General features: G+C 43.8%; 1 protein-coding gene across 4 annotated transcripts in view; it reads right to left on the reverse strand.

Moving 5' to 3' along the window:
* rapgef6 (Rap guanine nucleotide exchange factor (GEF) 6) overlaps positions 1-14,687 on the reverse strand; it is a 111,268-nt gene that overhangs the window by 73,034 nt on the left and 23,547 nt on the right. For 2 of the 4 annotated variants that reach the window (XM_069174912.1, XM_069174911.1), the window contains one exon: positions 13,422-13,439. The exons of the other annotated variants lie outside the window; for them this stretch is intronic. In XM_069174912.1, the coding sequence (XP_069031013.1) occupies positions 13,422-13,439 (18 nt within the window). The remainder of the gene's footprint in view (positions 1-13,421; positions 13,440-14,687) is intronic. 4 annotated transcript variants of the gene reach the window in all.

A 14,687-nucleotide genomic window follows, 5' to 3' on the forward strand; every position in this document is an offset into this window, starting at 1 on the left:
AAAAAAATCCAGAGTCAAAGATACAGCCATCCAACTTAATGATCAAGTTACGTGAATTTTTCTGTTGAAAGTTCAATGTAGAAACTCATTAAGTCAGTTTTGTCTTCTTCAGGATTCACTTTACTTCTTTAAGGAAGCAGAGGTTCCTCTCCTCAATAGATGAGCCAAGGAGGGATTAAAAAAAAAAAAAAAAAAGAGGGGCTTGTCTGTGCATCTGCAGCCCCCTGGGAAGGTGCTTCTTGCCCGGCTTCCAATCCTCCAAACAATCCACTCTCACCCCAAAAAAAGACCTGGATCATTTGCCTGCAGCTGTCCACTCCACCTCATTCACCGTCTTCATCTGTCAAACTCCTTTTTCTGCCTCTATGAAACTCTTTATCGCTCTATAAAGCTCCTGCGGTGCACGTGTGTGCCCTACGGCGCAGCTCCATGGCAGGGGCCAATGATCCCGCTCCCGTACCCCGAGCTCCGAGCTCTCGTCCCCTGGTTAGCGCTCCCACCTCAAGCCGGCATTCCTCCTCTCCCTCCCGCCCTCGGAGAGAAGCTACCGTGGATAGATGCTGCGCTGTGGAGACCCAGCCGCTAATGGGAAACGGAGGAGACAGTGAGAGCGAGGGAGAGGGAGGCGGGAGAGGGGAGGAGAATCCAGCTGAAAAAGAATGACATCACCTGTGCAGCGAGAGAGCGAGAGCGAGAGAGCGAGGGAGACAGGGAAAGAGAGAGAGAGGATGGGAGGTGGCAGTGGTGAAGCGAGCAGAGGGAAACTGCATTAGATGGATTGGCTGCCGAGCAGATGTGGACGAGAGAGGGAGAGATGGACAGGGAGGGAGAATGGGAAAGACAGAGATAGAGAGGAAAGAGAGGGAGCATCTTTATTGATCTGCTGGTAACATAAAGCTGAGTGTATTGAGGCAACCCCCTCCCCTTTGTGAGTGTGCCGCATAAATTACCAAAAAGAAAAAGAGGAAGGGGGGCGGGGGGTGCATAAATCACAGAACTCCCTATCAGATACAAGGACAGACGCTGGCGGGATTTTGCCGAATGTGAACATGCGACACAATAGAACGAGACGATAATGGGTTTTCCCACTTCAAAAAAACAAACAAACAAAAAAAAACCCCGAGAGAAGATTTGCGACAAGGTAGACAACATTTGACGTACCAGAAAGACACATCAATCACAGATGAGTCGCTCTGATACGATACATCGCTGGGCAAAATACTGAGGTAATAAAGGCATCGAGCTGAGGAAGCCTGTAAACGATTTGAAGCCGATCTGGATTTGACAGGAACGACAAATAATCCTGAGTGTGGTTTATCCCACTTGAAGCATCACATGTGCGATACCACCCACGAAAGAAAGTTTGGAGTAACAGAAAAGTATCTGGAGTTGTTGTTTTTTTTCAACTTTTCCAGTCACTGGCCAAATCTTCAGCGAGCACGGATTTGAAAGGAAGATGTTTTTCTTTTGTGGAAACAAAGCTAACAGAGTTGGAAAAGTGAACGTTTTAAACGAATACTTTTACGATGCACCGAAAAGCAGACGACACAGCAGCTAAAAGTTTTCACCAAATCATCAGCGCGATGCTTAACGGGAATTGCATCCGTTTTAATGAAAGCAAATGAAGCAGAAACTCAGAAACTTTACTTAATTAACTATTAGTGAACACCTCAAGGCTAAAAAAAAAAATAATCTCTCTCTCCCAGGATAAGGTGCATTTAACTCAAAAACGAAAGTCACATTGTACATTTTTTAGATTTTTTTTTCGCAGAAACAATTCAAATTTCATGACCTGAGACACAGATGGAGAATTCCTAGTGCCAACTTATCGCGTAATTTATTGACACATCTGACCAAATAAAAACGCTAAAAATGTCACTATATTATTAGTACAATTTCCTGTGTTTGTCCCTGATCTCTTACTGGTTTCATGTAGCAACTCCCTGTTCCGCAGATCGCTAAAATCTCTCAAATAACGGCTTCAAAATCAAGATTTAAATGCAGCATTTCAAATTGTTTCGGTTGCTTAGAGTTAATGTCTTTCTCCACCTCACTTTTCTGTCTTCCTCTTCATGCTCCTCCTGCATTATGCAGCCTGCACACTGTGTCGTTTGTGAAGCCGAGACAAAGATGAGCGAGCGTTGGGAAGAATTGAAAGCAGAGACAATGGGAAGCTGTCTGGTTGTTTGAACGGCTGATTCTCCGCCTGCACAGGAGCGATGCCAGCTCCCATTACCAGACACTTCAGAGTGGGGAGGATCTTTGTCACCATCTCCCTCTCTGTGTTTCTGACCTCCCTCCCTCCCTGTTCAGTATATTCCTCCCCCTCCTCACTGTCTGTGTGTTTTCTACCCCTCCCTCCTTAAGATCCCCAGGGTTTGCAATCACTGCCTCTCCTTCATTGTCTCAAATTAGCTTTTTTTTTTTTATTTATTTATGTTTTTTATCCTGCCCATCTACAGTATCCATCTCATTCTCTCTTCACGCTCCTATTTTTACTCTTTCTGCTTGCTGCTATGAACCAGGATCTCTCCCCTCAATTCTCTCTCTCCTGTGTGGGTGTGCATGTGGGGCGAAACGCACCTCCCGACTAGGAATGACATCATCTTTTTACTCTGCAGCCAATCGGATGCAAGCACATGGAGCCCTGCCTTCAGAGGAGTGTTATGTACACAAGAGAGACGGGCAGAAAAGGAGGGAAGATAGAAACAGATAAATATATAGATGGACGGACAGATAGATGACAGGATAGACAAGGACATGGAGACATAGAGAGACAGCGCGTCAAACAGAATTGAGGTGGTTGTGGACTGAAAAGATGAAACAAACACACGCGTATATAAATACACACACACACACACCCCTTTAACCCCCGCCTTTCTTCCACATGAATGAAATTACCAAACACTGAATGGATTAAAGACTCCGTGCCTAATGGAGGGGTCTGTAAGTGAGTGTATACAGTATGTTTGTGTGTGCGTGTGCGTGTGTGTGTGTGTGTGTGTGTGCGCGTCAGAAAGAAAAAGCTGTGCTCAGACAGTGTGTGTCTCTGGGTGCGCACGAGCTGCAGTGTTTTCCCTTTTGCATACGAGTATGCGCAGCACTACATCATCTCCTTTCTCTGCCGTCAAAACCCCAGCCCTAATAGACATAGACACACACGCACACGCACACACACACACACACACACGCCCGCTCGTTGCTGCAGCGTTTGCCGAGTTTCTCGAAGCAATGGAAGAAGCTCACCATGAGAGTGATCATAGGGGGGGGGAAATAAAGTTTGGAGCTTCTTTAGTTAAACCCCGGTGGGTTTGAAGGCACTCTGAGGCGGAACAGAAATCCAGTTTCAGGCAACTGGAAGATCTTAACACAGCACATCAGTTTAATATTTGGGAGCGTGCCAAGGGGAAAAAAAAAATACTCATTAATTAATAACCATTAGTTTATTTACAAACCCAAACTTTCTCAGCATTAACTGAATATTTTTGTCTTCATCAATAATTGATGGGAGACGTTAATGCGTATTAATGAGTTATCCTGTTCTATTCGTAAGACCTTTGAACAATCTTTGCCACGCACGGATGAAATTTCCATTTCTGGGAGTTTCAGATCATCAAACTGAACTAGAAATATCACCTCGTGGTTGTACACGCCCACCAAAGACTCACGTTTCTGTTTACGTCCACGTCTGTCCAGACTCATCATATATGTAGTGAAAAATCCCTCAATTAACAAACCTGGGACGAACATGGAGACGAACTAAAAAAAAAACAACATGATGCTTCTGGCCGCGGCTGTTGCCGGCACGAAGGCTTAAAAAGATTCAATGCAGTGAAAGATGCAGGAAAGATAACACGGGAACCGGATATTAACACTGTTGTTATTGTGCTGAGACAGCGCTGATAGTTTTACAAGTCAAAAGAGGCAATTTGCACACTAGGATTTTTGTCAGAATAAACTACCTCAGACAAAGAGCCACAGGGAGACAAAAACAAACAAACAAACAAACAAAAAGAAGATTTTCGAAAAAAAGAAAATAAAACAAATTCTCCACACATCTTTCTTAGTCAAGAAGTATTTTTCTAAAGTAAATTCCATTTGAGAGGAAAATCAAAATTAAAATCCAAACTCTCATGGCAAATACATTTTTACCCTCAATGTAAACAGAGTACGACAGTGATTCGCAGACACCCGCAGCGATGTGGTTTCAAAACATGAAAGTTGAGAGAAATCACTCGTCTCGTCCTGCGGTGAAGACACGCACACACTTGTCTGAGTAACGTTTCTCAAAAGGCCAATTTACTGAAACTGTTCACGAATATGTGCAATCTGTCTGTCTGCATAACAAGGGGCCGGATGCACGTCACACAGGAAATACTTCCTGGAACAGGCGGTCTGCTGTCGGGGGTGTTTGTGTGTGTCGGGTGAAGTCCGGTGAGTGTTTTATGGACAAAGAAAAAGACAGAAGAACCGCAAATAATAACCTGCGTTCAGAAAACGAACACGCAGAAGGCAGGGAAAGAAGGAAAAAAAAAAAGAAAAAAAAAAAGAGGAGCATTTTTTTTTTTTTAACCACAAGAAGTTAGAAAAATTTAAAAAAAAAAATTCAGGCAGACAACAGACAGGAAATGGGAGCTGGCCGATGGAAAGCCGTCAGGCAAAGACATCGTACACTTTGCACTGACAAAACATACACGCAGCTTCCTCCGTGTGTGGTTGTGTGTTTGGTTTGTTGCTCACAGAGCAGTAGCAATGATCACTGCACGGGGTCCTGTCTCTCTTTCTTCATTCCACCTGATGCCACCGGGACAAATGTCCCCCATGGGACGGACGGACGGACGGACGGACACACACACACACACACACACACACACACACACACACACACACACACACACACACACTGTCTTCTACACCCTCACATGCTTGCACAGAGTGGTCAAGTGCATTCTTTGTGTGTGTCTGGCTGCTGCTCACAGCTAATCAGTTCTGCCTGGCTAATAAAAAAGAGTCAGCTGACGAAAGCCCCTGTAGCTCTGGAACAAACAGATGTGCACGTACGTACGTACACACACACACACACACATGCACGCACGCACAAACAAAACAAAGGAGTACTGAGCAGTTAAAGCCTAATATGTCTCTGATGGTCTTACAGTAATTTCAATATCAATAGACAATCCAGAATCTGACAATGTGCCTCTTTTACAACACAACTAATGAGGATAGATTAAAAAAAAAAAAAAAAACAGCGCTTGTTTGGAGCGTCACACATTCTCTGCAACATCGGGGAGGGGCTTAAGTTTTGCAGCATCCTTACAGTCAGAACAGCTGGTTTGCACCTCTGCTTTTCATTTGAGAAGCTGGTACTGGTAAAAATTTAAAAAAAAAAAAAAAAAAATTTTGTTAAATTAAAAAAAATTGCCACAGTACAAAAGCATTGGAATTATATGTCATACACTTCAGTGATAAACTCCTGTTCCTCCTTGCCTGCTGTAAATATTATAACGTAGGTGACTCGGTGGAGACGAGGTGGATGTGCTGACTGCAGCCATCTGATCATACATGTGCATGCGCAGTAAGTGGCTGTGCAAGAGTGTGTCTCTGTGCGTGTCTGTCTGAAAGACAAGACAGGAATTCCTGCCATTTAAACCAGCCCTTCCCTTTCCGACTGGTCCCCGCAGAGAGAGCCCAAGAGAGAGGTTGAAGCCTGGAGGAGCTAGAGGTGCAGTCACGCAAAAAAAAAAAAAAAAAAAAAAAGGCAGCAAAAAGGCTTTAAAATCATACAAAATAAGTGCAACAGTGCTGTCCTATTGGAGTCCCGCTCCTGGCAAGTCGCCGACACCGATCTTTGGTTTGACATTCAACTGTACCACGGACGTAATTTTGAAACGGGCCCCCGAATGGAACTTTAAGAAAATAAAATTGGGTGTGTCTGATGTGACGCATGCAATCAAACGTCATCATCATAGGAGGAAAGAATCCGGAGGGTCAAGACCAGGGTAAAACAGATTGAAAGCAAACAAGAGGAGACAGTGAGTCAGAGACGAGCACACAAGAGGGAGAGAGAGAGAGAAAAAAAAGAGAAAGTCAAGTAAGAGGAGGAGACTCGGGGATGAAAAATTTAGACAAACAGGCGTAGAGGGGGTTGGGGTGAGAGGAGGAAAAAGAGCTGCCAGTAGGAATTTACAAGGTGAAGAAGAGGTAAAGGAGGAAGAGGAAAGGATGATGGTGCACATAATCCACTAGTGATAATTTCTACTGTTAAGATACTTTGTTTCTGTTCACCTGATGGGCGCCGTGTTGACAAAATGAACTGTAAGTACACAGGCTAAACTGTCTTTTAAAATGAAAATCCTGGTTTGGGCTTTGATTGGATTTGAAAACCTTTCGGCGACAATTTCTAATCCCAATGTGAGAGAATAGAAAGTGTACTTTGCGCATTAAAACATTAAAATATCATCAAGCAGAGGGCCAAAAACAGGGGAGATAAAAGGTTAAGACGGCGGGAAATAGCAGGGAGGGAGGATGATGGGCGGATAAGAGGCCCGAGGTATAAAGAAGAGGGAGGGAGGGATCGCTTGAAGGAGGAGAGGAGAGGAGAGGAGAGGAGAGGAGAGGAGAGGAGAGGAGAGGAGAGGAGAGGAGAGGCACCGAGCAATATGGAGAGGGAGTTCAACAAGGTTGTCATTTTAGTGCTGCTGATGTAATCCCTAAAATTAGCAGCAACAACAGCCACAGACAGTCCCCCACTGGTACACTGTGCTGCTCAGCGAACTGTACACTGCATGCACCCGTGCACATGCACACTGTCAGGATGTCTGCAGGTCGCAATTTGAAGGCCGCATTTAAGAACAATTTTAAATGTGAAACGGAGAAACAACGCTCGCAAACAACCGGTGACAGAGCTGATCTTTTTGAAATGCTCACCCGTGCGAAAAGACCAAAGAAATGTTTGCGAGATACGCAGCAAACACAAGGAAAAATACCCTGAAATAAATTTGAATGTTTGACATTCTTCTGTGGAGGAGGCATGCAGCTCAAAGAAAGCAGTCATTTACATGTTTAAAAAAAAAAAAAAAAACATCAATTAGAACCGTTTTCTTTCGGGGAATATTTGCAAGCCAACGTATGAATATGTGCTTTGTGCACGGGCCACGAGTGCGGCAGGAGTCCAGCAGCAGGGCTGCAGCAACGCTGGCCGACTTGAGGTCTGTGGTTTTGTTGGCTGTTTGAAGGCACCAGTCCAAGACCGAATTGAGTATTCTGAGCCTGAGTCACAATTTGAGGAAGTAAACAAGTCATTGATTGGCACATGATCGCTGTACTCGACCCTGCCAGCTGCTCGAGTCAAAAATATTTTGGTCTAGTTTGCTTTTGTTTTTTTTCTGCTTGTTGACGGTTAAATGATGAATAGCGCTTCCCCTTTTTTTTTTTTTTTTTTTTTTTTATTGTTTGTCTTCCCTCGCAATTCTGAAAAGGCAATTGATGGGCGCCTTGTTGACACACACAGACGACATTGAAATTGACATAAAATGCAATGAAAAAAGTTTGAGCATCTTGGATGTAATTCAAGCTATACTTGACAGGCAAAACGTGGCACTGACACGGTATCCTGCAGCGGACTGACAGGTGTATTACATCTTTTGGCAGAATACTGATTTGCTTCGTATTCCGTTTGCCTCAGAAAAGAGGCTACAAAATGAACTTTCAAAAGGTTTTTTTTTTTTTTTTTTTATCTTCGAGGCACTCATCGGTTTGTATTAAAGCAGGAGACTCGACCTCTCTGATTGTCCAATAATGTCGCGTTGTTACTATTAACCCCAGTTAGATTGATGGCTTCTACCTCATCCCGCTCCCTCCCTCCATCACCCTCATGTCTTAACCCCACCCTCCCATTAAATCCCCCTCTGACCTTCCAACAACCTTCACCTCTCTACCTCATCCCGCTCCCTCCCTCCATCGCCCTCGTGTCTTAACCCCTCTTGACCTTGCCTTTTCCTAACCCCATCCTCCCATTAAATCCCCCTCTGACCTTCCAACAACCTTCACCTCTCTACCTCATCCCTCCATCCCCACGACCCACCACTCCGCCCTCTGCAACAACACGCCCACACATTTTTTTTTTTTTCATATCCTGTCATCCTCCATTATCCTCCAGTCCTCTTTTCACCTTCCTTTCTCGCTCCTCAACTCCTCTTCTTAGGCGTCGGTATTTTATTTTCCATTTTTAGTTCTTCCCAGTAAAATCAGTTTTGAAGGTTTATGAAGCTACTAGTTGGCAAAAAGCAAAAAAGGGGAGAAGATGACGTGTGAGAAATATCCGAACGATCAGCCGAGAATTGCAGTTAACATACAGTACATCTCCATCCATGTTGTTCCATCAAATCTAATCGTAATCTCAAGTCAGGTGCCATTAAATCTTTGCAGGAGAAGAGGGCTGTCACGTGATCAAAATGACTGAAAAGCATGTAGAAAGGTTGGATATTTGGCTTTTGTGTTTGTTGGGTCTATTTGAGGAAAGTCTACTCGCCGGCCCACCCAGATCTGAGGCTATTTTTTTTTATCTCGTCAGTAAAGCAGCTTCATGCGTGTCATGATTTATTCACTAAATCTGTTTCCATTGTACTTTATGGCATTTTGCCTCAAACCATACGCCAACTCTTTCACCTCAGCCAATCGTAAAAACTTTTATTTTTAATGCGTAAAAAAGATGGGTGAAATTTTGCTGGTTATAAAACAGAAACAGACCCAAATGACTCATTTCCTTTAAGCCGAGATAAAAAAAATTTAAAAAACCCGTAAATTTTCACCATAAAGTTGCTTTATCATGCATGTCAATTAGAGTCAGCACCTTTAAAAGCTGTCCTCTTACTGCAATTACTTGACAGCTTTACAAGTCTATTAGTAGCTTATACTTTTCTGAGATTATTTGCATGAATAAAGCTAAAAAAAATTTAAAAAAAAAATAAAAACTATCATGATCATGGCCAAATATCAAATAACAAAACAAGAATAAAAAAAACGTAGCTGAATCCCTCGTCACAGATCCACCATTTTCTACACATTTTTGATCTCGTGGACTTTCTTATCCTTCCCCCCCTCCGCCCCTTCTTCCTGGCTCTCTTGTCCCTCCCTGGGGCCCCGCTTGGTCTTGCAGTGGCAGAACTGGCTGGAGGCCCTTGGGGGCTCCGATGGCCCCACCTGCATTCTGATAGAATGAGACCAGACGAACTCAGGAAACGGACGGGATGCATTAACACAAGCAGCCCAGAATGTTTTAATTCTGCAGGAATAGTGAACATCGAGGCAGGCATGCATTAAACTGACATAATGCATGTATTCACGTTTAAACACACAGCCCTTAAAGCCCTTAAAAAAACCTACTAAAAAAGCCAGAGACGCCCAAACACTGACAAATAGTCACACGCACAGCACATGTGCCGCTTTACCGACATACAGATTTGCAAACCTACGCATGCACTAATGGCAGTAAAAAAAAAATGAGGCCGGGAATATTATGGGAATGTTAACAACTTCATCATTACATGATGCCAAGCAAAACTCTATGAAACTGGCCGAAACCACTGAGCTAATTCCAACACAATCAGCACAGGAAATTGACTTTTTCCACAAAACACCACAGTGATTAAGCTGCGCAGATTTCCCAGACATGTTCACTGTTTAACCAGCCTGTTTTAACTTCAGCAGGCTTTCACCGGACAAAGTGGTAAGCAGGGGCACTTCCCAGAACAGGTGAGCAGAATCATCCGATGGTTCACGAACAGCAACAGAGCAGCGTCACCGCATCTCGGTGACTTTCAGATCCGAAGGCAGGATGAAAGAGGATGCGAGGTAATTTTCACATTACTCTTCACACCAGGTTGACACGGCGATGACGAAGCACGCGTATGAGTCACGCCAATGACTTGCCCACCGCATTAGGAACGCAACCTCAGATTTAACCGGATTGTAAGCAGTAACTTGAGTAATGCCACTGCATGAGGAGCACAGGCTCATCAAATTGAGTTCAAATGATACCACCTAGGACGGCGTCACTGTGATGAACTCATTGCTAATGGATCCCAAAACAGAATATTATGAGTGCGTTTTGTTCCGGGGCAATGTCCGGTAAAAGTGGTAGACGGCCATCATGATATTACTTCATTTCATTTTGCAAGCTTTTATGTCGAGTAAACAAAATGTTAAATACAATTTAATTAAGGTCTGAGGAAAAAAAAAAAAAAAGCAGGTAGATTTGTGAGAGCAAATGTTTATTTTTGACAAAACAATCTCACCTCCAGAGGCAATTAGAAGATACCTTTCACCGGACGGACAACGCGTCCTCCACGCACAGATCAGATTTGGCAAAGATAAGGTACTAACAAGTAAACTTACAACTGTAATTTTGTACGTTACAGAGCCAAAGTAAGATACAGATGTTAAGATCTGTATCTTAACGGCGGAAGTTGTTCTGTTGCCAGAAGTTGTCAGAAAATATGACAGCAGTCCTTTTTTTCACACTTAGCGACCTAAACAGATGCACTTGCTCGTTGGTTTTTCGGAATAAGTTTGGTGCACGGACGTGATTTGTTGCTTCCTGTGCGCAGCTATTTCCAATCAGTGACTAAACATACCACCAACTGAAGATGGGCAAGTAGGGCATGAGCAGCTTTCACCAGCCTCCTCCTCTCCCTCGCGGAATTTCATTAGATGTTCATTTATGGCTGATTCCTTCCATTATTAATGCAGGTTCGCACTCTTAGCTTATTTGTGTCCCAGGTTAGCCAGACAGATAGAACAAATGCTTAAGTGTTATGTAGGTACAAAAAAAAAAAAAAAAATCCAAAAAGAAGGAGACATCAGACGCTTTGCCTTTTGACAGGAAGTTAGCTAACCACAGCCTTTTTTTGCAAGAATCGCCGCGTTTCCGGCGTGATGTGTTTTGGTACTCGGTTACTATGAAACAGCAGAACGGATGCTGCTTCACGCTCCACGGGCACGTTCAGGACAAATCTAGCTCTGTACTCACAAGGCACGGGGCTTCACACAGCAACACATGAGCCCAGAATAAAATATTCAAAAGAGATCACAATTTTAAGGGGAATCCCAAAGCGCAAACATCTGCGCGTCCGGAGTGTTACTGTCTCGGTCCTGAAATGAGTGAATTAAACTGTGAATTCAGCACAACTTGGACCACTGAGGCAGCAAAACATCACTCTTTGCTGATTTTATTCCAGTGTTGTGCGTACTGAACTATCCCGCGCAGATGGCTGAACCTGGATCATGTTAAATTAATGATCCTGGGGTGCCGTGGAGTAGCACGGCTGTAAAAGCCCTCCGAGCTGGTTTTCCCCTGAAAGGCAAATGAGGTGATGGGTTCATCTATCTATCCCCCCCACCCCCCCCCCCGTAACGAGAAAGCCTGTAACCCAGAGAGGCATCTGATGTCTAAATGAAGTGAGTCTCTCTGTGTGCATCTGTGTCTGTGTCTATGCACCGTGTCCGTGTGTGTGTGTGTGTGTGTGTGTGTGTGTGTGTGTGCGTGTGTGCGCGCGATATGAGTCATTAGTAAATCCCAGCGGTCTGTTACAGTAAGGAGAGCATGCAGAGGATCTTCTGTCTCTGGAACAGGAATCGGGTTTCTGGATCAATGACAATCAATCACAATCCTCTCCGTCATCGTTCGGCACAAGTCAAGTGAAGTTCTAACATAAATATCGATCTCATCTGGAACTCGTCATTCTCTGCCTCTGAGAATCAAGACAAATAAAAGCCGGTAGACCAAATGATTGGTGTGATTTCAAAGGTGAAGACTGTGTCTTTGTTCAAGACAAATGCTACACTTTCATGCTATTTCTGGACGTTGTGTTTTTTTTTCCTTCTCTTTTTGGACTCCTGTCAATTCATAGATTCAGGAACTTCATTCACTCCAGAGCAAGCCATTAAGAGTGGGAGAGAGACACCAGACACTGGTACAGAGCAGCGATAATGGATTACTGATGTTATTATGGTTCAATAAGGCCACTAAATGATGTCCTCTGATCCACTGCCAGAACCACAGTTCTGTTTCCAGTGTGTGCGCACATGTGTTTGTGTATAATAATACATTTATAGCACGTGTACTCCTGACTAATTATCATTATATGATCACAAATGGGAAACCCCCAGGACGCTTTGAAACAAAACAAATGCCACGGTGTGTCTGGTACCACAACAACGGAAGACTGGTTTTTTTTTTTAAAGAAATTTTGTTGCTGTAATCTCTTATCAGGCACTAAATTGATCAAACAATCAATCAACTGGTAAATCAATTAAAGCATTTAAGAGAACAAACATTGCTTCATCTCCACCGCAGCCGACACGGTACACAATCGGACGATTAATTCTGAGACGTGTTAATTAATTATCAGGGATTGAGATACATCTCAGCATTATAAAACTAATACGACTAACCTTTAACACAACCAAGCGACAACCAACAGTGAGGTCACCCGTTAGTTTTGGGGAACGGCTGTTATGAAGCCCCGAGCTCGGATATTGGCCGCCAACCGTCTTGCTGGTTCGGGGCAGTTTGGAGATGGAGGTGACCAAATTTGGAAGAACCGGGAGGGAGCGGTGGATCTGACTCGATCCAATTGGAAACCCGACCCATACTGCGGCCCGCCCACCGAGAGCCAACCCCTAGTGGCACTCTGTGATATTGCAGTTTAAGGCGCTCCCGCATTGGCGTCATTTATCAGACCACTTTTACATAAGTCTATGAACGCTAATTTAGCTTGGTTTTACACACATATATTTGATATTCTTAATGTTTTTTGAAATATTATGGACATTGTGTACGTAAATTCTATCTGTACATTCATTATGTGACAAATAAAGATTGATTTGATTTTGATTTGACAACCACCTGATTGGGGAATAAACACAATGGGATTTTTGATGGCTCTGTCTGGTTAGACAGGAGTGAGCGGATATTGACTCGTGGCACCACAAGGAGAACCCAGAGTGGGAAAAAACAAATTACACGTTCGATATGTGCTAATAATGTGACACGAATCTGAGAAAAATGATGCCATCAAGAGTCACCTTAAACCCGTTTATGTTCTGTCAAAACTTAACCAAATCCTTTTTTCATGCTAACCCGTCAGTTGCTGTTCCCAGCATGCGTCTGTTTATTCCCCGTCCTATCTGCCACCCACAGCGACAGCAGTGGCAGCCTCAAAAATGCTTTTCCCAACACTGCCTGTGTCTAAACAACAGGTGTCCGAACCAGCCACTCGCATACGCAATAACGCACACACAAAACACGCGCGTACGCCACACACATCCCTATAGACCTGGAACCCCTCCGAGACAAAAGGACGAAGCGCATGAGGGCACGGATGCAGGAAAACTATCGTTTCGGATTTTGCTCCTACCTTGTTGTTGACATAACCCTGAGGACGAGAGACACCGGCAGAAACATGAAAAGAGGAGAGAAACAACAAGACGCAGTCAGAATAGGAAAATATGCAAACTACGTATTCCTCCGTATGGTCGCAGGGAAATTTGTCCAGACTTCTTAAGGAAAGTGAGCATGCAAAGGGCCCCATTCAGTCAGAATAATATGTCACAGTACTACAATCTCTTGTGTCACTGATGTTTTGTGGCCTAATGCGTCTCTTGCTCCGCCTGCTCTCCGGTCTTCGTTTTCCAAGTTAAAGCGGCCCTGGAGTAATTCTCTAGATTCCCACGTCATGCACATTTGTTTTTGACCTGCTTCTGTGGAGCAGTGTTGCGCTCCCATGTCAGAGTGAATAGCCTTTCCATAATAAATGCAGTCACAGAAAGTAACGTAAAGGTGTGTGTGTGTGTGTGGGAGGGAGAGGGGGGATTGGGCGACGCTGAAGGCTAGAAATGTAATTCTAAAAAGTGGAACAATCACCAAGAGACTGCTGAGGCAGGTAGGGTCGAGAGAGGACACTTTAAGCTCCCCATTAAGCCCCTTTGTAACGCCCGGGGAGCTTAGCGTGAGACCGGGAAAAAAGTGTGTATGTGAGTTAAGTGCAGAAGTTTTGTGTACCCATTTGTGTGTGTGTGTGTGTGTGTGTGTGTGTGTGTGTGTGTGTGTGTGTGTGTGTGTGTGTGTGTGCGTGTGCGTGTGCGCGTGCGCCTCTGTGACAAGAGTTTGTGGCAAAGCATGGCATCTGGTGATTAGTTGAAACTGTAACCGACACACTGCTGGCTCCAGTGATCATATCAGGGGGAGGGAAACGCAAGCTCACACAAAAGACACTCAGTTTTAATACTTTTTAAGCAAAACACTGCCACTATCGACTGGCCTTCAGAGAGAGCTGGTTCATTTTCCTCAACAAAGTTCTTCATTTTTTTTTCTAATATGTAGGGGACTTTATAATGTTTTCGTCGTTTCCCCTTTCTTTAACGATGACTACAAATGTTCAGTACCAATAAATATAAACTCCCAAAAAGCTTTTCCCACCTGCTTTTGTTGTCCTTGTTCTTTTAAAACTTGTCATCATTTTTTTTTTTTTTTTTAATCTAACACTAAAGGCAAACCTTTGATGAGACTAAAGTTCTCTGCATGACTCTGAGCTAAAAACGATCAGGATTTAACAAAGAGAAGCTGTGGACATTTTCCAACTTGTGTCATCTGCTACCGCTGAAACTGAAAGCACTCATTAATC

Source organism: Embiotoca jacksoni, unplaced genomic scaffold (assembly GCF_022577435.1).
Source record: "Embiotoca jacksoni isolate LCO1_2020_lvr unplaced genomic scaffold, fEmbJac1.0.p SCAF_62, whole genome shotgun sequence".
Taxonomy (NCBI): Eukaryota; Metazoa; Chordata; class Actinopteri; family Embiotocidae; genus Embiotoca; species Embiotoca jacksoni.